General features: G+C 38.7%; 1 protein-coding gene across 5 annotated transcripts in view; it reads left to right on the top strand.

Moving 5' to 3' along the window:
- The window catches only part of DNAH8 (dynein axonemal heavy chain 8), a 329,266-nt gene that overhangs the window by 205,150 nt on the left and 99,081 nt on the right, over nt 1-25,035 (top strand). For all 5 annotated transcript variants that reach the window (XM_053222854.1, XM_053222853.1, XM_027057830.2 and 2 more), the window contains 11 exons: nt 2,307-2,471; nt 3,811-4,037; nt 6,151-6,269; nt 8,071-8,174; nt 9,746-9,922; nt 11,879-12,046; nt 12,566-12,781; nt 16,712-16,849; nt 18,314-18,441; nt 19,243-19,414; nt 21,340-21,495. In XM_053222854.1, the coding sequence (XP_053078829.1) occupies nt 2,307-2,471; nt 3,811-4,037; nt 6,151-6,269; nt 8,071-8,174; nt 9,746-9,922; nt 11,879-12,046; nt 12,566-12,781; nt 16,712-16,849; nt 18,314-18,441; nt 19,243-19,414; nt 21,340-21,495 (1,770 nt within the window). The remainder of the gene's footprint in view (nt 1-2,306; nt 2,472-3,810; nt 4,038-6,150; nt 6,270-8,070; nt 8,175-9,745; nt 9,923-11,878; nt 12,047-12,565; nt 12,782-16,711; nt 16,850-18,313; nt 18,442-19,242; nt 19,415-21,339; nt 21,496-25,035) is intronic.

The following is a 25,035-nucleotide window of genomic DNA, read 5'->3' as shown; positions in this document are numbered from 1 at the left end:
AATATACAAACATTGGTTGCATTTCTACACACTAATAAAGAGCTAGCAGAAAGAAAAATTAAGAAAACATGCCATTTACAACTGCATCAAAAAGAATAAAATACCTAGGAGTAAATTTGATCAGAGAGGTGAAAGACCTATACACTGAAAACTGTAAGACATTGATAAAAGAAATGAAGAAGATACAAATATATAGAAAGATATTTTCTTCTCATGGAATGGAAGGATTAATATTGTTAAAATGTCCATACTATCCAAAGCCATCTACAAATTCAGTATAATAGCTATCAAAACTGCAATGTAATTTTTCACAGATCTAGAAGAAAGAATTCTAAAATTTATATGGAACCACAAAAGACCCTGAATAGCCAAACAATCTTGAAAAAAAAAAAAAAACCAAAGGTGAATAAATCATGATCTCTGATTTTAAACTATACTACAAAACCATAGTAATCAAAACAGTGTAGTAATAGCATAAAAATAGATCAGCAGAACAGAATAGAGAGCCTCAGAAATAAAGCCATGCATATATGGTCAATTTATGACAAAGGAGCCATGAATATACAATGCAGAAAGGACAGTCTCTTTAGTAAATGGTGTTGGGAAAACTGGCTGAAGGAAACTGTAACACTACTTTATACCGTGTATAAAAGTTTAACTCAAAATGGATTAAAGACTTGAATTGTTAAGACCTAAAACCATAAAACTCCTAAAAGAAAATATAGGTGGTAAGCTCCCTGAAGTTGGTCTTAGCAATGATTTTATGGATTTGACTCCAAAAGCAAGGGAAACTAATGGAAAAATAAACAAGCGGGACTTCTTCAAACTAAAATGCTCTGCACAGTGAATAAAACAACCAACAAAATTAAAAGGCAACTTACTGACTGAGAGAAAATATTTGCAAGTTGTATATCTGATAATGGGTTAATATTCAAAATACATAAAGAACCCATACAACTCAATAACAATAACAACAACAACAACAACAACACCCAAACAATCCTCCAGCCAGAGGATCTGAATATAGATTTTTCCAAAGAGGATGTACAGATGGCTAATAAGCACATGAAAAAATGGTCAACATCATTGTTGGAGAAATGCAAATAAAAACCACTGCAAGATAGCACCTCATACCTGTCAGAATGGCTATTATCCAAAAGATGAGAAATAACAAGTTTGGGTAAGGATGTGAAGAAAAGGGAACCCTCATACACTGTTGGTGGGAATGTAAACTGGTGCAGCCACTTGGAAAACAGTAGGGAGGATCCCAAAAAATTAAAAATAGAACTACTTTGTGACCCAGCAATTCCACTATCTATCTGAAGAAAATGAAAACACTAATTCAGATAGATATATGCACCCTTATGCTCATTGCAGCATTATTGACAATAGCCAAAATATGGAAACAACCCAAGTATCCATTAATGGATGAATACATAAAGAAGATGTGGTATGTATGTATACACACATGTGCACGCACACGCACACAGACACACACAAAGGGATTCTACTCAGACACAACAAAAAATGCAATCTTGCCATTTGTGAACACATGGGTGGATCTTGAGAGTAGTATGCTAGGTGAAATAAGTCAGACAGAGAAAGAAAATGCTGCATGATTTTACTTTTATGTGATATATAAAAAACAAAACAAAACCCAGACTCATAGATAACAGAGAACAGACTGGTGGTTGACAGAGGGAGGGGGACTTGCTGGGGTGGGGGTGGGGAAGACAGGTAAAGGGGATCAAGAAGTACAAACTTCCAGTTATAAAATAAAGAAGTCATGGGGATGTAATATGTAGTGTCGGGAATATAGTCAATAACATTGTGTACCTTTGTATGGTGACAGATGGTAACCAGACTTATTGTAGTGATTATTACCCAAAGTATATAAATGTTGAATAACCTGAAGCTAATATAATATTGTGTATCAATTATACCTTGATAAAAAAATACACAAATAGTAAAATAAAAAAGAATTACTTTAGACGCAGAATTGTGTCAGAGAATCAGAGAGTAAAGAGTGTCACTGGACATTTTAAAGAGATGACTGGAATGGCAGATACATTTTTGGTGATAGCTATTTGAGCCAAGGGAAACAACATTTTCTCCTGATTAAACTGCTCAGTAAAAAGTAGTATTCTTGGTCATTTCTGGCAAATGGAGGATTTTGACTGTGGAGATGCAGAAAGAAAATATGAAAAAAGATGACACATTGGGGGGAAAAAAGGACCAGATTCTGGCAGTGAATTGGTGTGGGGAACCTGTAAAAAACAGAACACTTTCTTGTCTGTTTCTCAAAGATCTCCAGTCTGTTTGCGCGAGATGAGATGGATGAAATCACCCAAGGTCTGATATCGGTAATGAAAAAGGAGCTGCCTCGCCACCCTCCTACCTTTGATAATCTGTATGAATACTTCATTTCAAGATCAAGGAAGAACTTGCATGTTGTTCTCTGCTTTTCTCCAGTGAGTTGTTACTTAATTTGCATTTATGTGGGAGGAGTTACTTACTGAAATGTACTTAATATTCACCTTCGGTGATGAAACGATTCACCCGGAAACTAACATTTGTTACATTGAATTGAAATTAACACTTCATTACCACCAATCTCCACCAGAGGCAATCTCCTACCAAAGTGTAATAATTTAAAATAATTCATTTTTATAAGAAATTATTTCATAGCCTACAGCTTTCATTAATTGCCTAGAGATATAGATTATTCAAATTGTTAAGGGATTTGGTGATGTAATCTTGTCCAGTTCTTCCTCCAATACAGACATACCATCTAAAATGTCCCTGATGAAGGTTTGACTGTCTCTAGCTCTCTGTACTGTCCGGTATAGTAGCCATTAGACATGTATGGCCATTTACATTTTGATTAGTTAAAATGAAGTAAAATAAAAATTCAGTTCCTCAGTCCCGCTAGCTCCATTTCAAATGCTCAGTAGCTACATGTGGCATGTGGCCACCATACTGGAAAGTGCATACGTAGAACATCTCCAGAGTCACAGAAAGTCCTGTTGGGCAGCTCTGCTCTATGGGTCTCACTAACTCACAAGCCAACCTGCTTAATTTTAGATAGTCTAATTGCCAGAGAGGTCTTCTTTAGAATGAATTGGATTTTGTCTTTCTGTTTTTTCCCCTGTGATTCTGTTTCTGGCCTGTAAAATGAACCTCATCCCCTGCTTCAGCTCCTCAGATATTTAGAGAAAGTCTTTGCAGATTCGCTAAGTTGTTTCTTTTGTAGACCAAACACCTCCCACCCCTTCCACTATTCTCACTTGTCCTAGTGTCCAGGACTTTCACTGTCTTGGTCATCTCTCTCTGCAAGAGTTCCAGTTTGTCACTTTCCTCTTAAAGGTAGCTCTTAGGATCAAAACCAATAATGCAGATGTAGTCTTAGGACAGGGAAGAGTGTAGAAATATTACCTCCCTTCATCTGGACACTTAATTTATTAATGCAGCCCAAGATTTTAAAAAAAAATGTTTATTTTTGAGAGAGACAGAAAGAGAGTGTAAGTGAGGGAGAGGCAGGGAGAGAGGGAGACACAGAATCCAAGCAGGTTCCAGGCTCCGAGCTGTCAGCACAGAGCCTGATATGGGGCTCGAACCCACAAACTGTGAGATCATGACCTGAGCTGAAGTCGGATGCTTAACCGACTGAGCCACCAAGGCACCCTACCCCTGCCCCCAGGATTTTTTTTTAAATATCACACTGTTGGCCCAGAATGCCTAAGTCTCTCTCTAGACAATTTATTATAATCCCTTTGTGTGTCTAATGCTTTCCGTCTTTGCTGTCAACAGGTTGGTGAGAAGTTCCGTGCCCGTTCTTTGAAATTTCCTGGCTTGATATCAGGTTGCACCATGGACTGGTTTAGTCGCTGGCCAAAGGAGGCTTTGATTGCTGTGGCCTCCTATTTCCTTTCGGGCTACGGTATTGTCTGCTCCAGTGACACTAAAAGACAAGTTGTAGAAACAATGGGCCTCTTCCATGACATGGTTTCCGAGAGCTGTGAAAGTTATTTCCAAAGGTGAGTGACTTTTCCTGAGCGTGTTAGCTGCAAAACCAGAGTTCACTCCAAAGAGAAATTCAGTGCAGCAGCCAGCCACTAAAAGGCTCTTTATATTGATTGAGTGCAGAGTCCCAGATGCAGTTAGATTTTGTTCTTGCTTTGATTTTCTAGTGATTATGCATTGAAATAATGATAAATAAATGAGACTTAAAAATTAACTAGTGTCCGTACTTAAGTATCACTTTCTCTCCAGGCCTCAAAGTAACAGATGCTTAATGAATCACTCTATTTCATTTGCTTAATTTTTTTTTTTTTGAAAATGATTTAACCGATTCATTATAAACTATTTAAAATTAGTTTATTATTTACATGCATTATTTATTCTGATTAAAGAAGTACACTGTTTTAAAGTTTCACTATTGCCTTATGTTAGGGGATATTTAGGTTTTGTGTTTGCATCTCTTAGCCTTTTTTCTTAAGTTTATTTATTTATTTTGAGAGCGAGAGAGCAAGAGTGAGAGCTGGGGGGGCGGGGGGGGGGGGCAGAGAGAAAGGGAGAGAGAGAATCCCGAGCAGGCTCCATAGCCTGCAGAACCCAACACGGGGCTCGGTCCCACAAACCATGAGATCATGACCTGAGCCAAAATCAAGAGTCAGAGGGTCAACCATCTGAGCCACCCAGGCACCCTTGCATCTCTTAATCTTATCAATGTGTTCACACCAAATAATTTTAATTGACTGTTTGCTAAAAATAGCAATGGTGTTCACATGTGAAAGCTGTCATCAACAGTTCAAAAATACAACTTTTTCGCCCTCCCAAAGCATGATAGTCACTGTGTACATTTGACAGATGTGAGTAAAGGTGGGCCAACGTGATCTTCAGGCTTCTGGGGGTGCTAAACCTGCCAGAAGAATTTTCCTACATAGAGAGTCTAGCTAACAGTTTCATGGATTTTCCAGAGGGTCCCTATCTCACAAAAGTATGTTTATCTTGGACCCTTTTCTTTACTTAAAACTAGACCCAGGATCCCCACCCCCTTAACAAGTTCTATATAATCTCCCAGATCCTCTTGGTGAATCCATGGGTATTAATTCATACGGTTAGGAAGATTTTCCTTCCATTTAACTTGAACACTGCCAGTTACTGTCATCTGTGGAGAGAAAGTTTACCTTTGTACAGCTCCAAAAAAAGACTGTGTCTTTATTTTTGCAAAATTTGGTGTATTGTCCAAAAATTTCATATCCTCTCTGACTGTAGAAGTTTTTTCTGAATGTGATATTTATAAAATGCTTAAATGCTAGTCACTTATATGTCCAGTCCTTAAAATTTTTTTTAGTGTTAAAAATCTTTGGAACTCCAAAAATGAAAAAATTAATATAAAAGGTAAAATGATTTTATAGTATGTGAGGAGCTCTTCTTTGACTCAAGCTTCTCCTCTATAAAATTATTCCTTTTATTTATGTCTACTGTTAAATAGAATTACTATAGTAAAGCCATAGTGAGTTGAATATTTGAGTTAAATAGAATTACTATAGTAAAGCCATAGTGAGTTGAATATTTGAGTCAAGTGTGGCTGCCTTGATTTCAAGGATGATCTGGTCAATCTGGGGAGACACTGGTTTTCACATTTGTAGGCCCACCCAGCTAGTTTTTAACAGTGAAGAAGTGTTTAGCAAATATCAGTTGAATGAAAACAGATCATAGCACAAATTCCTTTCAACCATTTACCCCTAATATTTGTATAGAATCTTAAAGTTGACAAGGTGTATTTACAGATGCCATATATATATATATATATATATATATATATATATATATATATATATATAATTCACAAAATGCTGGTAGGTGTGGGGCAGTGATTCTTTTCTCAGTTTTCCAGATGAAGAAACAGAAGCCCAGAGTGGGGTAAGGGTCAAGTCAAAGACCCCCTACAGGGTCAAAACATCAGATATTTAGTGTCCTTTCCACCTCACCTCTAGGGAAGCCATTCACAATTCCTCCCCTCCTACTAGTGAATCACCCTTCAGAATTACACTGATTCCACAGTGGGAAGCGCATCTGTAGGATGCTTTATAGGAATACATCAGAATGACAGAGACAAAGATCATTGTCATGTTCTACTTTCAGATACCGCCGAAGAGCTCACGTGACTCCCAAGTCTTATCTCTCCTTTATAAATGGTTATAAAAACATTTATGCTGAAAAGGTGAAATTTATCAATGAACAAGCTGAACGTATGAATATCGGTAAGCAGAATGGAATCTTTTAAGGACTTTTTCATAGGAATCTATATATATAGACGCCTGTTAGGGTCATTTACCGTTAAGAAGCTCCAGGCAGAAGAAAATCCAAACAGACGGGGCCAATTTTTTCTCTCAAACCATTTTCTCCTGGCCCTTTCAACTGGATCCACACTGTCGGACTGGGCGTCCTCATAGTCATTGAGCCCCTGCCTGCAGGTAGAGAAACTACCAGTTCTTGGAAAGCCAGTTCTTGGAAACTGACCACAACTTCAGTTTTTGGTTTCATTACACTTTGCCTTGACTTGCATAAACTTTGCCATGTCAACGCTTCTCAGATTTCTAACAAAGGAAAAGGAAAAATCAAAACAAAAAGAGAGAGTTTCCCTGAGCAATGGATGTCTGTGTCCAGGACATGTAATATAAGCGGGAAAATTATAAATTGGAGCAAGTTATATGTCCAGAAAACATTTGGTCCAAACAGGCCAAAAAGAAGTGGTTTTTTTCCCCCCGCTTCTCCTGCAAAAAATGTGGTGCCCTAGCATAACTAAACTCCAAGGTCTATGCAGTTATAGTGATGGAAAGAAACACTTGCAAGAAACTGTCCTCTGTTTTTCTCATGGTTCACCTTCTTGTGGCTCTCCATAGGATGCTCTACAATCAGCGGTCAGCTGGAGCTACCTGGACTGGCTCTGGAGAGATAGTTAAATTCGTAGGAACTTTATGATCTAGTCATTAAACACAGCCTTTATTCAAAACATGTAAACTCACAATTAAATAAGTTATATTTTAAGAAGGCAAGTGTGCTCAAAATTTATCACATTTTAATTATTTTCACTCTGTTTTACTGCTATTCATGTTCTTGAGGTTAATTATTTTTATTCTATCAGTATGGTAGACATAAAATGGAGTGCTACTGACAGTCTCTTGGTGGCTTAAAATCAGCCATGGTGGGGATATTTACACCATGGGAATTGGAAAACATGCAAATGAGCGTTCCCCCCTCTCCCCAAGAGACCCAGATACTAAACACTTACCAACACACCACCGTCTAGAACTCAGTTGCAATGTGAGAAATCCACTTAACCAGCTCTTTTGCTCTGTGGTACTGAGAGCCTTGGAGCCAGCTGCACAAGGTTTAGCCACTTGTTTCTATTTCAGAGCAAAGAAAACCACAAAATGATGACTATATTAGCTGTCTCATTTGCCATTCCAGCTGCATTGTGCTTCAAAGGCAAAAAAAAAAAATGATATTTACATCATTAAAAATGATGTTTGCAAAGCCAAGGACAGCACTAAATTGTCAAATAAGTTAGTTACCTGACTAAAGTAATCTTAGTATGGCATTGTGACTTTCCCTTCAATTTAGCTGGGCGGTGTTCTTCACCCCCTGCTGAAACTCTCAGAGATTTGGTCAGTATTGTTGCTCCTAATATATGAATATTAAAAAAAAATTTTTTTAATGTTTATTCATTTTTGAAAGACAGAGACAGAGCACAAGCAGGGGTGGGACGGAGAGAGAGGGGGACACAGAATCCAAAGTAGGCTCCAGGCTCTGAGCTGTCAGCACAGAGCCAGACGCGGGGCTTGAACTCACGAACCGTGAGATCATGACCTGAGCTGAAGTCAGATGCTTAACCAACTGAGCCACCAGGCACCCCTATATGAGTATTTTTTAAAGCATTTGTCCATAAATAATTATCTTGTGTTATAATCCTGGTACAGTGCCTTGTAAATAGTAAATATTGAACAAATATTTGGGATGTCCATATTCTAAGGAAAAGTGTATGTGTGTGTATTTGCAAAGGTCTTGATAAGCTTATGGAGGCAAGTGAATCTGTTGCTAAGCTCTCTCAGGATCTTGCGGTAAAGGAGAAGGAGCTGGCAGTGGCTTCCGTAAAAGCAGATGAAGTGAGTGGCATTTACTTTATAACTAGTGATGAAGAATGTTATTCCATATTTTAAAAAGCATCATTTAAAAATGTTATTAAAAATGGTTAATATATAAACCCATAGACTATTTCTTTTCTTTAAAAAAATTTTTTTAATGTTTATGTATTTTTGAGAGACAGCCCACAAGTAGGGGAGGAGCAGAGAGAGACAGAGACACAGAAACCGAAGCAGGCTCCAGGCTCTGAGCTGTCAGCCCAGAGCCTGATGCTGGGGCTTGAACCCATGAACCATGAGATCAAGGCCTGAGCCGAAGTTGGATGCTTAACCAACTGAGCCACCCAGGTGCCCCAACCTGTAGGCTATTTCTCGTGAGATAATGTTCACAAAGACCATTACATATTTTTGTTTAACTTCCACCAAGGCACACCTAAATTATTATATCCTCCACCTGACTATTCTTTCTTCTCTGGCTCTGTCTCTCTTTATATAATTTTTATAAAAATTTTTATAAATTTTTTATAAATGCATAGAAATTTGTTTATATAATTTTTATATAAAATTTTTGCTTGACTATAACTTATATTTAAGTTAAGTCTTCTCTTTAAGGTCCTCTCATGCTCTAAGTTTCTAGGATGGCCCAGGTCTCATCTAAAGTTTGTGTCAAGGAGGGAAAAGCTAATAGGAATTGTTGGTGGAGTTAAAAAAAAAAAAAAAGATACTCCTCTCAAGTTGATAGGGAAATATGGTTGCTGCTCTTTCATCTGTGACCCTACCAGCCTCTGACTGCTTTCAGCTTCCACTCACTGAGTTGGTTAAGAGTGGATACTTAAATCTTAACCCTTAGCCAGTTACTGAAGTAAGAGAGATAGCATAGGACAGGGTTTTAGCATAGTCCTGTCATATTGTAGGTGCTCAACAAACATGAGCTATTTTATGTTTTTTACGTGGGCATTAATATGGTTTCTGACCTTATTCCATTATCTATATTTGAATTGTGTTAATTTTCTAGAAATTACATACAGTGGAAATACCATTTTCCTGAAAGCTTAAAATGTTAGTCTATAGATATAAATATAGTCTATAGATATAAAATATCTTAAAAATATAGTCTATAGATATAAAAATATGCATATATAAAAATATACATTGAGAGAGAGAGGGAGAGAGAGAGAGCGAGCAGGGGAGAGGGGCAGAGGGGGAGAGAGAATCTTAAGCAGACTCCATACCCAGTGCAGAGCTGACACAGGGTATGGACCTGTGTCCATAAAGTAACTGTGTGTCCCACGACCCTGAGATCATGACCTGAGCCAAAATCAAGAGCCACGCGCTCAACCAACTGAGCCACCCCAGCGCCCCTTATTTATATATTTGTAAGCCTTAGGGGAAGACTGCAAGGGACCATTTAAAGGAGTTACTGTAATACACCTTAAAGCATAAATTAAAGAATATATATAAAATATACGTAGGGAATCAATTTGCTTTTATTTGTGTTTTATATTGTATCAAATAAATGTTCTTCCACTCCTCGAATCTGTAAATTTTGCTCAGGAGATACCTATTTGCCCTCATGTGTTCCCTCGATTTAACAGGTGTTAGCAGAAGTCACAGTAAGTGCTCAGGCTTCAGCCAAAGTCAAAAATGAAGTGCAGGAGGTGAAAGACAAAGCCCAAAAAATCGTGGATGAAATTGATAGTGAAAAAGTAAAAGCTGAGACCAAGCTGGAGGCAGCTAGACCGGCCCTGGAAGAAGCAGAGGCGGCCTTGAACGTGAGTGTGTGCTGTGACCTGCTCTCAGCACAAGTCCCAGCCAGAACCAGGTTTCATTCTGTGAAATTCACTGCAGGACTTCTAGAATCTGAAAACTGAATTGAATTCTAATGTGCTTTATAATCTCTGAGTCTGAAGACAAATGTTTCTGCTGGTTCAATTTTCTAAGTTCTAATTTTTTTTAAGTCTTCAGCCCCTATAACTTACTATTTTCGTTCCATAAAACAGCCTTCCATGAGATCTGAGAAATAATGGTGATTAACGGCCTAAGCAATAGCATAAGGGATTCAGATTATATAGAGAGCCTCCTCAGTTCCTCCAAAGCATCCCCTCCAGATTATATTACTTGCCCTTTAAAAATCTTCTTGTGGGGGCACCTGGGTGGCTCAGTCGGTTAAACATCTGACTTCAGCTAGGTCATGATCTCGCAGTTCATGAGTGCAAGCCCCATGTCAGGATCTGTGCTGACAGCTTAGAGCCTGGAGCCTGCTTTGGATTCTGTGTCTCCCTCTCTGACCCCCGACCCCCACCCCCCCGCTCGTGCTCTCTCTCTTTCTCAAAAATAAATAAACATTAAAAAAATTAAAACGAAATCTTCTTGTGGGTTCCAGTGGCTGTTGGGATAAGGTCCCCAGCTAGCCATCCACATCTGTGAGGCAACATGCAGTTGTCTCTTGCGACCACCACTTCTTAAATACATGATCTGGCGTAAATTTACTTTACTTTTTTGTGTCTCCATGGCGATTATAATTCCTCAGTGATCCTTGAAGGATCAATTTAAACATTAAAGGTAATGAATACAGTTTGCTGGGCACATAGAAAGTACTGAGTAAATATCAGTGCTGCTGTTGGTACTGATAATCTGGCTCCTGTCTACCCCTTGAACTCTTCTGTCATACTTTCTTTATACACGGTATGGTCCAGCCATGCAGAAACATCCGTAGGCTTCTGGAAGAATCGTGGTCTGTTTAAATGTCTCTCTCTCTCTGCCAGAAATGCTTTTCCTAACTTACATTGTCTAATAAGAGTCATTCTCCAGGACGAGGCTCATCCCTTCTAGAAAGTGTTCGACTCTTCTGGCTCTCCTTTGTTTTTCCTGTCACCTCTCTGCTTCTATCACGATGATAATCCTAGTTTAGGGTGATTGTACTTTCTTTCTTTTCCTCCAAAGATTATGAGGACAAGGTTATTTTTCTTTCTTTCTTTTTAAATGGGAGAATGCCTGTATTTGTTGAATGAATAGATTTATGATAATCACTTAATAAAATTGTGGCAAAGATCAGGACACATTCTCGACCCCCCACTCCCTTTAAGAATCCTACAGTAACCTACAAGACAGAGAAATCACTGAACAAATGATTCTTAGGCGATTTTATTGGTCATGTTATGTTCCAATCCTTCTTGCCTTGAATATCAGGTAATATTTTAAATCCAGCTCACAGATAGAAACTTTGAAAAGTATTTTTATAAGCCATATATTTTAATAACTTCTCTTTTCTCCTTTGAATTTCTTCCCCTTGGATAGATAGGGCAGCCCTTAAAACAAAGACTGTAGGTTAGGTTTCTGATATTCAGAGCCTTCCTTCTCTTTTTTAATATCCACACATAGAGTATGTGCTTTGAAGATGCAAGTTATCTAAATGTTACCCATCAATAAGGCGTGTTGCTCACAGAGGTCTGGGGTGGTGGGTAATGAATGGTAGGGATATTCTACAGCAATTATTTGAGGGCAACAGGAGAAAAAAGAATAAAAACAAACGGAAATCCCAAGATAACAATGAAAGAGCCATTATGCAAAAATTTTGGGATATAAACCCTTAAAGGGATAAGGTCAGGGGATGGGGAGAACATACATTTTAAAGTTTTCTACTTTTGCTATTTAAAAGCATTAGATTCCTGTGTGATTATTAATACTGTTCAACAAGAAATACGTTGATTTCCTAATCCCAAATACAGACTATCAAACCAAATGATATTGCCACAGTCAGGAAACTTGCAAAGCCCCCGCATCTTATTATGAGAATCATGGACTGTGTTCTGCTACTATTTCAAAAGAAAATTGACCCTGTCACTATGGATCCAGAAAAACCTTGCTGCAAACCATCCTGGGGAGAGTCATTAAAAGTAAGTAAAAATCTTTGCAAGACCAATGAGATTCATCAGGTGTCCCCAGTCCAGGACATTCAATATAGACCAGACAAGCTGGCAGGCAGTAATTGATAATTGTGTAATGAAGAGTTTATCTTAAACTGCACCCCCTAAAGTATAAGTGGGGAAAGATTTTAAAGCCAAATGCCTTCTTTTCGTAAAAAGTGTCCAGAACTCAAGGCTAGCACTGGCATGGTCTTGATGTCAACCCAACTGAGTCTCTGAAAGGGAGCTTCCGTGGTTGGTGACATTCAGATGCACCCACTGGACGGGAAGCTCACATATCTTTTCTTCCTTACTCTTTTACCGTGGTAACGGGAAGACAATTTGCAGTTTACGGATTTAGGTCGACTGCTGTCAATCTTGATTTGTATGTTTAAGAGGGTGTCGGTTGTTACTTCTTTGGAAGAAACTTCAGTTTTGAAATATATACTAACTCAGGAAGAAAGCATTGATTTTCTCCCAGAACGTACAGGTTGTGCTACTATTTTTCAGTTAATGAGTGCAACAGGGTTCCTGTGGAGCCTCCAGCAGTTTCCCAAGGATACTATAAATGAAGAGACTGTTGAGTTGCTGCAGCCATATTTTAACATGGATGATTATTCTTTGGAAAATGCCAAAAAAGTCTGTGGGAATGTGGCTGGCCTGCTGTCCTGGACCCTTGCTATGGCCACATTTTATGGTGTCAACAGAGAGGTGTTGCCTCTGAAGGTAAGAGTTTCCCTCTGTCTCCTAGAAAATCAGTGTTCAGTAAAAATCAGTCATCAGTATTACTGCTATGAGAAGACAAAGCAAAGCAGCATTTTGACTAATAAAGATCTATGTCGCCATTTTGCTAAATGTTTCCTCTTTTCTTCATGTCTTCTTGTGGTTTCTCAATTTCTTTACATCTGTTACGTGTTTCTGGGCATCACAGACAAGAAATCAAAGCCAGCTTGTTAACTTAAAGCAGGAAATGAATTCAGCGCAAGTAATAATTAAGCTGTCATAAAAGAAAACTTGCCATTTCTTTAAAGTTTAAAGAGATTAGGTTTGGAGATAGAATTTGATTACTAGTTTCCAAACGAAGTTTATAGAAATTAAGGTCAACACCCAAAAATATTTGAAATTTAAAAAGAGGGGGAGGGTGGGGGGAGCCCTTGTTTCTAAGAAACAAACGAACAAACAAAATTTTGAAAGATCGCTCACAAAAGAAGAGAAATCAGGATGTTGCAGACTTCCCACAACCCTAAATATTAGAATGTAATAGGGAGATATATGCAGAGTATTGAGGAAATTGCTGTGGTCCAAGAATTCAATAACTGGTCAAGCTGCCCTTCATGTATAAGGGAACAAAAAGACATTCTTAAGGATGCAGTTTAAGTACTGAGTGGTAAATACACACACATACACACACACACACGCACTCCATGTATACAAGGGCAACCTGTTCTTCAGGTCAGAGGGAACAGAATGACATTCTCAAGAGTGCGAAGGATTCATAAAATACACCAGCCAGATACATAGTAACCTCCCGCCCCACCCCCACCATAAAGCTAAAAGAGGGGAAAGTGGTTGCTCTGTGGAATGGAAAATGATGAGCAGGTGGGCAGGGTGTTGTGGGTTTTCATAGTAAGCCTTATAAAAATGGCTGCTTTTTTTTTTTTAGTTTATTTATTTTGAGAGAGATGGAGACAGCGAGATCAGGGGAGGGGCAGATAGAGAAGGAGAAAGAGAGAGAGAGAGAGAGAGAGAGAGAGAATCCCAAGCAGGCTCCGCACTGCCAGCTCAGAGCCACATGCAGGGCTCGAACTCATGAAACTGTGAGATCGTGACCTGAGCTGAAATCAAGAGTTGGATGCTTAACTGACTGAGCCACCCAGGTGGCCCTGAAGATGGCTGTCATTTAAAACTGTGCGCATAGGTAACTTTGAGAAAAATAGAAAAGAAGTTGAAAATAACTAGGTGGTTCAGGTCATGATCTCATGGTTTGTGAGTTCAATCCCTGCATCGGGCTCACTGATGTCAGCTCGGAGCTGACTTTGGATCCTCTATCCCCTTCTCTCTCTGCTCCTCCCCTGCTTGCACTTTCTCTTCCTCAAAAATAAACAAACATTTTTTTTAAATAAAGTTTTAATAAAGGGAAATGATGAGAAAATGTAACAATCTACTCCAATAAAAAGATACCAAGGGATGTAGAATTTAAGAAAAAATGCACTTATAAGAACAGAGTTAATTTTTACTAAAAATTGTGATCTACAGTGAGACTTAATTATAATTACGCTTTTTGTAATAAATAAGATGTTATCAAATTACAAAAAGCAAAATGCATTCATATTTTAAGTGGATATTAACACAGGTAGTATTGCAATTTGAGATTGTGCAGAAGGCTGGTTTTATGAGTGTGTGATTTGTGCACACCGGACTCTGTGTTTAGAAGGGTCCGTGCTTGGCTTAATGGCTACTGTCACCCTCTTGAAGTTCTTAATAATTATTTAACAAGAGGCCCCACATTTTAATTTTGTACTGGGCCCTGCAAATTACATAGCCAGTCTTTTGCAGCCATAAACTAGTAATTATATAGAGATTTTACACTTTATCATTTTTAAGGTTGAATAGCTACATTGAACTTTCTTGAATATGAACAAAGAATATGAAGTTATTTCTAGTGACCAAGAAACATTTACAAAAGTTGATCATACTCAATGCTAAAAGAAGACCTTGATTCAGTTCCCAAAAGCAGAAATTGTCAAGGCCTCATTCTCTGATTGATTGTAAACAATAAGATTACACAGTTTTCATTAAAAAAAAAAAAAATCCAGCCACTTCTTTTTAGAAAATGATGACAAAAAGCTAGCTACCAAAGCTTTTGTTATGTGGCCCAATGGCACTTTCTTAGCTCTTAAATTAATTAAAGAAACTAAACACTCCAGAACATACTTGCTTATAAATATACATACACACAAAACTTAAGGGAAGTGGAATAGAACCAAAAAAAAAAAACAAACAAAAAACATTAAAAGTTAGAGAAAAGTAGGGGCGCCTGGGTGGCTCAGTTGGTTAAGCGTCCGACTTCAGCTCAGGTCATGATCTCATGGCTCATGAGTTTGAGCCCCGTGTTGGGATCTGTGCTGACAGCTCAGAGCCTGGAGCCTGCTTTGGATTCTGTGTCTCCCTCTCTCTTTGCCCCTCCCCAGCTCACACTCTGTCTCTCTCTCTCCTTCAAAAATAAATAAACATTAAAAAATAGAGAACAGTAGCAGAATTAAATAATTGGTGCTTTGCAGAAACAAAATATAAGATACATGTTGTTGGAAAATATAATCCAGAAGAAAATACATATACTCACAGATGCATAGATTTAAATAATTTTAAACAGTTATATGTAAATACATGAGAAACTTTCAATTTAATAATATTAATAGTAATTAAATTAATATTTCCTGTGAAAAAGGGCTAAATTTAGATAAATTAAACGTTGGGAAAGAAAATGAGAATGTTATCAAAAAGCTTCTACCTCAGAAGGCTTTAGGGCTATATTATTTTATTGATTCTTTTAAAGTTCTAAGAAACATATAATTCTCACTCAGTGCTGTAGGATGTAGAAAAAGATGAAACTCTACCATTACAGTAATTTCATTTCAAAATGTCTTTATGAAAGGAACAACCCAAAATGCTCACATACCCAATAACATTATTTATAATAATTTAAAATGGTGGGAGGGGATGTCAAAAATAGGGCAAAGGTTAAATAAATTATGATACATCAAAATAGTGTGATTTTATGCAGCCATATTGCTAATGTCTATGAAAAAGTGTTTAAGGACATGTTTAAGGAGAAATGATTACACCATATTGAGTGACAAAGAAAAAAACTAGAAAATGCCAGTTATCACCTTTTTAACACAATACTCACAGACTATCTCTGGGTAAAATCATGGGTAATTTCTATTCTCCTTTTTTTTTTTTTTTTTTCAACGTTTATTTATTTTTGGGATAGAGAGAGACAGAGCATGAACGGGGGAGGGGCAGAGAGAGAGGGAGACACAGAATCGGAAACAGGCTCCAGGCTCTGAGCCATCAGCCCAGAGCCCGACGCGGGGCTCGAACCCACGGACCGCGAGATCGTGACCTGGCTGAAGTCGGACGCTCAACCGACCGCGCCACCCAGGCGCCCCTCTATTCTCCTTTCTATACACTGCTGCATTTTTCATGTTTTCTGTATCAAACATGAATAATTAAAAGAAAAAATAGAACTTTAGTGAAATATCTCCAATACTCCAGCTGAACACACAGAAACAGATGACCTCAACATACCATCTTGGGCAAAAATTGTGTAATTCATGTTATTATTTACCAATTAAAACCATAAACAGAGGCGCCTGGGTGGCTCAGTTGGTTAGGCGTCGACTTTGGCTCAGGTCATGATCTCGGATCATGAGTTCGAGCCCCGCATCAGGCTCTCTGCTGTCAGCACAGAGCCCGCTTTCAGTTCCTGTGTTCCTTTCTGTCTCTGTCCCTCCCCTGCTCATGTGCACTTTCTTTCTCTCTCAAAAATAAATTAAATTAAAAAAATCGTAAAGAAACAAACAAACAAAAAAACACACAAATATTGGGCAGACCTAATACAAGTCCATACAATTACCTCTTCTTCCTTGTAAGGCTAACCTGGCCAAGCAGGAGGGCCGCCTAGCAGTCGCCAATGCTGAGCTGGGGAAGGCACAGGAACTGCTGGATGAGAAACAAGCCGAGCTGGATAAAGTACAAGCAAAATTTGATGCAGCGATGAATGAGAAAATGGTGAGATTAAGTATACAAAATTATGGAAACAAAGTATCAAAATTTTACACAAGTATGTGTTGTATTTGTAAATGAGGCACATGTTTATGACCAAACAAAAAAAAGTATTTACCTGACTGCCCTTCACTGGCTATGGCTACCTGTTTTCGATTTTTGACACTTTAAAGTTTTTTTTGTATTTTTAATCATCATTTTCGGTAAGAGTAAGCTGCGATGTCATACCCTAAGGGGACTGATTTGGAGGTTAGAAAATTGGGTTTGAGATTCGGTGCAGAAACTTATTCATTATGCAGCTGGAGGCAACTGATGGAGCTTTATCTGTCAGATGGGGACCCTAACATGACCTCATGGGACAGGGGCCCCAGGAAAAAGAAAGCCCTGATCTGCACTGTTTGCTGATTTCTGTGGCATAGATACTCCCACCACTGCCAGTTGTAAGCTACTGATGCGCTGACAGTGAACACATGTTTGGAAACAGGTGCACAGCAGCACACTCTCATATACTGTACTGTTACATGTTTAGCACTGTTACATACTGAGCCCTACTACATACCACCATGCAGGTGCAGTGCTGACTTGACCTGAAGCACATAGATAAGGCAAAAATGTAGCAAATAATAAGGAGGTGATGGGTTTTTATTACTTGTTACCTTTGCTTTTAATATAGCTTAATTGTAAGCTTATATATATTTTTTCTTTTTTAAAATTTAATTTCAAGTTGGTTAACATACAGTGTGGTTTTGGTTTCAGTAGAACCCAGTGATTCATCTGTTACATATGACACCCAGTGCTCATCCCAACAAGTGCCTTCCTTAATGTGCATCATCCATTTAACCCATTCCCCCCCCCACCTCCCCTCCAGCAACCCTCAGTTTTGTTCTCTGTATTTAAGAGTCTTTTTCGGTTTGTCTCTCTCTCTATTTTTATCTTATTTTTTCCTTCCCTTCCCCTATGTTCATCTGTTTCTCAAATGCCACATATAAATGAAATCATACGATGTGTTCAACACCATCCAAGTTTTCTGGAAATGTCATAATTGGCTCTTCTGAGTTGATAAAAGCTGGCTGCAGCACATCACTGTTGTGTAGAGTTTTTCTGAGGAAAAGTAAAAACACTTTGTAAACTTCCAAGAACTCAGAATTATCAAATCCAAGACTTAAAATGGTGTATTGTATTGATCTGATTGTGTTTTGAAATCACTGAATAGAAATACTGTATTAATTTATGTGATTCGGAGTCTCTCTTACAAAATCGCTTTCCTTGAAATTTCGCAAGATAAAATAACTATATGATGAAGTAATTACCAGAATTTAACATGTAAAGCTTCACTCACATTGCTTTTTCAGATTATATTTATTTTGCAAATTAGGAAATTCCCTCATATGTGTTTATGTGTGAATACAGTGAATGTTTGATTAAGCACTTAAGGAAGTTCTTTGAGACACTCTCCCTTTATGAATCCAGGATTTGCTAAATGATGCAGATATGTGCCGGAAAAAGATGCAGGCAGCTTCCACTCTCATCGATGGGCTGAGTGGAGAAAAGGTCCGATGGACCCAGCAAAGCAAAGAGTTCAAAGCCCAGATTAACAGGTATAAACTTTGGCCTTTGCTATAATTGCTTTCCTTCTTAATCATTACTCCAAACACCACCTCTTTGTGACATTAGAGAAAATAAAATATATCTCCGCAGTGAAATGCTTCACTCCCTCATCTCCCTACCAACCATTTCTGAATCTCACAGCTTAAGTCACGCACTCTCAGTAAAACAAAGAGGGATGAAACGTTTGTGAAACACGTTTAGTCTCAATTTTGGTTCAGCAGTGTGGGGTTTTAGTACAAGAGTTCTTCTGATACTGTTTGGCTTTTCCAGAACCATCTACATATGTTGTCCGGTTCTATACTCTTAATCTCAGTGATTTTGAACATGTGGATCAGTGGTTTGCTCTAAATACAAGGCAGACTTGTGCTCGTGTCTGCTGGTGTCCTCAGAAAAGTGGAAGAGAGGGGAATGAGAGAGGAGTAGAGAATGGCAAGAAGTGGGAGGAACAGAGGGGGAACAGGACAGGGAGAAGAAAATAATTGTATTAAGACTGAATCTGAACAGGACCAAGGCATGGGAAAAGGATGCTTTTTTTCCCTCGGCATCAGGGCTCTGGACCTGCAGGCTTCAAGGAAGCAGTTTCTCTCTTGTTCCTTGGTCTACACCAAATGTGGCCCCTCCTACCTGCATTTGGGTTTGGGGGCTCCCTCTTGCATGGTCTCTCCATGTCTGGTTTCGAAGTGTTAAGCAGGAAGCAGAGAAGGATTTTGTCTAGTAACATGGACTAGTACATGACCTTAATGGGAGAGCTCACATGTGTCAGGTACTCACTTTGTCTCGTTTCCTAACAGACTTGTAGGTGACATTCTTCTGTGCACTGGATTCCTTTCCTACCTTGGTCCTTTCAATCAGATATTTAGGAACTATTTGCTTAAAGATCAGTGGGAGATAGAGCTGAGAGCTCGGAAGATTCCTTTCACCGAAAACCTGAATCTTATTTCAATGTTGGTGGACCCGCCAACCGTAAGTGTCACTTTCCTTATAATACTATTTGAATTTCAGTCTTATTTAGTAAGAAATCAAGGTACACCTAAGTTTTTCCCTTTTTTTTCATTTCATTGAAAAGATTGTTTTGAAAATGCTTAAGAGTTACTGAAAAAAAACAACCACCTTTTTTTTGGTATAAAAGTTCCTTTCTGTTTAAGAAATCTTGCTTTTAAAATATTTTCAATTGCACTCCTGTGAACTAAAAGATCATTCGTGGGGGCGCCTGGCTGTCTCAGTCAGTGGAACGTGCACCTCTTGAGCTCCGGGTCTTGAGTTTGAACCCCACATTGGGGGTAGATTGCATAAAAAAAATAAAATCTTCCAAAAAAAATAAAAAAAGATCCTTCATGAATTATAGGCTTGGTAATATTGAGTTCTTCTTATAACTTTCCATTATTTACACCACTCCTCTTAAGTCACACTCTCAAACATTTTAGGTGATTATAGGCATTAGCTAGGCCGTAAGTACTGGTATTAACCTTCTTTCGATGATTAACCATCTTTTCGTAGTGTCCAACAGCATAGCACAACAGCCCTTTGTGGTATCACTGAGTGATGGCACGTCCCGCTGTACTAGCCTTCCTTGCTGGGAATTCGATGCCACTGTCAATTTTAAGTCTATCTTGCAGAGCTCCTATGGCATTAAGTGCTTTCCAGCCAATTTGTATTCATGAGCTGCTTTCTGATCTGTAAATATGTTCCCCAGTGGCTGTTTCCTGAGGGAAGTCATGCTATTAGTTTCATGTTATCTGCATTTAAAAGTTAAAAAAATTAATCTTTTCCAATTCAAACAATGTTCAACTGGTTGTTACAGGGACTAGATAATGTACTAAAGGTGCAACGGACACTGATGAGGCAAAGCAGGCCAGGATATTAATTATGACCTTTGGGGGCTGTTAGGATAATTTAATGAAGGTGGAAGCTGGTTGCTTCTTTGGATCCCAGGTGATCTTACTGACGGCATGGAGGCAGGCTGGCAATTCCCTTGTAATTTGGAAAGGAAGTATATTTTTTTTAAGTTTGTTTGTTAATTAATTAACTAATTAATTTAAAAGTAATCTCTGCCCCCAACGTGGGGCTCAAACTCATGACCCCGAGATCAAGAGTCACACACTCTTCTGATTGAGCCAGCCAAGCACCCCAGGAAATATATATATACATGTATATATATATTTTAAATGTTTATGCATTTATTTATTTGAGAGAGAGCAAGTGGGGAAGGGCAGAGAAGGAGAGAGAATCCCAAGCAGGCTCCGCACTGTCAGCTCAGAGCCTGACACAGGGCTCAATCTCATGAATGGCGAGATCATGACCTGAGCTGAAATCAAGAGTCCCATGCTTAATCAAATGAGCCACCCAAGTGCCCCGGAAATATATATATTTAAATCATTGATGAGCACCTGCGAATATAATACCTTATCTGTCATAAATTCTCTGCCTCCAGCTATACAAATCCTGCCCCCCATGTAAACAAAGCCAAAGGGCAGGAAGGGGAGTTTTCTGAGGTTTAACCCCTCATCATCTCCACCAACTCCACCATCCACCTAGTCTTACTGTATTTTGAGCCCCTATGTTCTCTGCATGTTGAACAACAATGCTTCAAAAATTCATAGATTTTGTAATATTTCCTCATAAGTTTGAAGATATATAACATAAAGGACTAAACCTGGTCTTGGGTTATTAGAGAAGGATTTGTTAGGTTGTAAATTTATTTTTTTAGGTGAATGTTATTTGGTTCATATTTACAAGTTTGAGTTTTTTTCTAGGTACCCATTGCATAGTCTCAATGGAAAAAAAATATATTCTAATATTAAATTATTTTAATATTGTGGCACTCTTAATTAATAATGAAAGCATTCCTGTTCTCCTCTGACTGGCCATACCCATTTCTTGTTATTTAGATTGGGGAGTGGGGGCTGCAGGGATTACCAGGAGATGACCTCTCCATTCAGAATGGCATCATTGTGACAAAGGCCACCAGATACCCACTCCTCATTGACCCACAAACTCAAGGCAAAACTTGGATTAAATCAAAGGAAAGAGAAAATGACTTGCAGGTATGTGCTGCTTGGTATATGGGAAAGCAATCTTAAAATCATGAAATTTCCCCTGAAGTTTCAGCTGAATCTGCCAGTCATAAAGTTGTCATCTCTGTGACAATTGCTTGTTAATTTACACCCTTGAGTTTTATAACAGTGGTTTAGGGCAAGAGCTTGGATTATTTTTCCTTTTGGTTTCTCTCATGATGTTCTCTTCTCTCTGTCCCTTTCCTGGTTCTGTTGCCTTCGTCTGTGTTGGATATAGCTTTTATTCGGGGCTTTGGGCTTGGGCTTACAGGGAAGCAGTAAAAATAGAACTCCTGGCTCCTCAGTGTAAGGCTATTTGCACCAACCTACCTCAGGCACTTGGTTCTCCACACCATCCTAGAGTCCAGTTTTGGACTTGGGGTCTAATAAGGTGTTAATTATAAGGTAGAGGTAAACAAGGGCAGGATTCCAGCATCTCAGGTTTACTGTCAATATTTTGATTTAACTACCAATGTAGACTATTCACTGTTTCCCAGACAGTGTTCCCAGGGTTCTGAGTCTCCTGGCTCCATATTTTTGCTTAAACTATTCTACTAACCAGGGTGTCTTTCTTCACCCTGTTTCCCACTTCACTTATATCCCAGATAAATATCTTGAATGTTCTTCAAAGCCCACACCTCCAACACGGCCTTCATCAAGACTTCCCTGTGTCCCCAGTTTAATATAGCCTGTCCTAAATGCTCACAATGTCTTGTTTGGATTTCCAACATGAACTTAGAGTCTGTCTTCAATTCCTGTTCGTTGCCCATTTGTCTTTTATCTTTACTGTATCCTAAACTTCTTGCCGACAAGGTTTATGGTTTTATGCCATCTTTATATTTTCTGTACTGCTCTTTCAATAGGGTGGGGATTCTGGTATTTATTGAACTTAAGTGGATTAATCAAAGTATAACGTCATTACAAGGAAAAAAACACAGAAAAATCATGTGATCATCTTGATAAATGCAGAAAAAGCACATGGTAAAATTCAACACCCATTTGTGATAAAACTTCCAAGAAACTAAGAATAAGAGGAATCTTCCCTTAATCACATAAAGAGCATCTACCAAAAGCCTACAACAAACATCATTTAATGGTAAAATATTGAAAGATTTCCTTCTGAGATGAGGGCTTCATTGACACCTGGGTGCTGCCTGGTGCTCAGGAACACCTCTAAGATACTCCCATCTTACAGATACTCCAGAACACAATGCATCAGTCTGTTTACTTACAAACCCCAGAGAAATCCCAGACAGGGTCAGAGAGTATAAACGGAAGAGGAGTGTTAAGGGAAATGAAGCCAGTGGGAATGTAGCTTCAGAGGAGCTGTCTTCACAGAAGGAATGCATGGGTGGAGTAAACAGGAGCATTCCTACCCCTGAACTTTATTTCCTGGATCCATGCAGCTAGAATGTGTCCCCTGTTCCATTCCTCTTGCCTCTTCTGACTGGCCATCTCCCTACTCATCCTGTTCTTAATGTTCCTGATCATAGCTTTGTCTGTCCATTTTGGCATTAAGCTCCTTGATAGCCTTCAATAATGTCCTTTCTGCTGTTACCCAGTCCCAGGAATCTTCTCGAGGAAGTAATAGAAATATGCCACAGATACTTAACGTATTTTTAAAGACATTGACTGCTGGAATGTAAGATTGAACTATATTCTCCTTACTCAGGAGACATTATTTTTAAAATATGTGGATAAACACATGCGCGAACACACATAAATGAAGACAGAATAAAACAAAAATAGTATTTCTTTTATTTGGGAAGGAAAACAGAATGAAAAATGAAACACTTTATAAATGAAAAACAAAACATGTATTGTATGCCTAGGACTACATTCTACCTTGGCAGCTTTGCCAAGATCACCTTCAACACCATCCCCAGAACCTTCAGCTCTGACTTCCAGAAAGGGAAGGTATTCATCAAATTTCCCTATAAAGAATTCACTGACCACCTTGTAAAGACCCAATACCAGAGTATCTTTGCAGGTGATCCAGGCTCTGTTGGTAGCTACCACTTAGGGTTACTGCACAAGAAAATAAAGTTAATTAAATATGAAATTATGACTCCAAGCCATTATTTCAAATTTATAAAAGGCATTGAAGTTGGCTAAAAGTTATCTTAAATAAACTGATAATTTGAAAATTATTATTTCTTTTTAAAAAAATTTAATGTTTATTTATTTTGAGGGAGAGAGAGACAGAGTGCGAGCAGGGGAGGGGCAGAGAGAGAGGGAGATATAGAATCTGAAGAAGGGTCCAGGCTCCAACTGTCAGCACAGAGCCCAATGTGGGGCTTAAACTCACAAAATGAGAGATCATGACCTGAGCCAAAGTTGGACGCTTAACTGACTGAGCCACCCATGCGCCCCAATTTCTTGGTGTATTAGGGTTCTCCAGAGAAACCGAATACATAGGATATCTATATGTAAATGCAGATATATAGAAAAAGATTTATTATGAGATATTGGCTCATGGGATTAGGGAGGCCAAGACGTTCCACAGTCTGTTGTCTACAACCTAGAGGTCCAAGAAAGCTGGTCATGTAGTTCTAGTCCAAACTCTGAAGGTCTGGGATCCAGGGGAGTAAGTAATAGGAGTCCCAATCCAAGTCTGAAGGCCCAAGAGCTGGTCGCTGATGTCCAAAGGCAGGAGAAGATGAATGTCTTAGCTCAAGCAGAGAGCAAATTTGCTCTTCCTCCACCTTTGGGCTCTATTCAGGCCCTTAATGGAGTGGATGATGCCCACCCAAGTAGGTGAGGATGATTTTCTTTACTCGGTCTGCCTATTCCAAGACCAATCTCTTCTGGAAACACTCTCACAGACACAGCCTGAAATAATGTTTGTCAGGTACCTGGACAGCCCCTACCTCATTCAGATTGACACATGATATGAACCATCACACTTAGGAAGGAAATCACAAAAACAGAGTTTACTCCTTAGGAAATAGAGCAGGACAATTATATTTCGTCTCATTGGGACCTTGTTTCATCTTGTTTAAAAAGCTGGTTAAAGCTCTTTGTTTAGATTCATTTACCTTGTCAGCTCATAATGAGGTCTTTCACAGCTCATCATTTGTGTAAATAAAGCTATCCATCCAGGGAAACAAATTCCTTCATGTGCAGGATTTTTTTTCTTTTAGTCATTTCCTTCTTATCCAAAACAGGACAAGGGTAGGCTTATTTAATTTTTCAATTCCATATCTCTTTTTCATAGCAAGTGAGAGATAATATTTAAAACAATTTTTTTAATGTTTATTGATTTTTGAGAGAGAGAGAGAGAGCGCGCATGAGCAGGGGAGGGGCAGAGAGAGAGGGAGACACAGAATCTGAAGCAGGCTCCAGGCTCTGAGCTGTCAGCACAGAGCCCAGTACGGGGCTCAAACTCATGAACTGTGAGATCATGACCTGAGCCGAAGTTGGACACTTTACCGACTGAGCCACCCAGGCACCCCGAGAGATAATATTTTTTAATTCCACTCTCTTCATGACCTGCTGTCCCAGCGGATCTTCCTTATATCTTAGGATCAG

This window comes from Acinonyx jubatus, chromosome B2 (genome assembly GCF_027475565.1).
Source record: "Acinonyx jubatus isolate Ajub_Pintada_27869175 chromosome B2, VMU_Ajub_asm_v1.0, whole genome shotgun sequence".
NCBI lineage: Eukaryota > Metazoa > Chordata > Mammalia > Carnivora > Felidae > Acinonyx > Acinonyx jubatus.
This window is presented reverse-complemented; position numbering and strand designations above follow the sequence as displayed.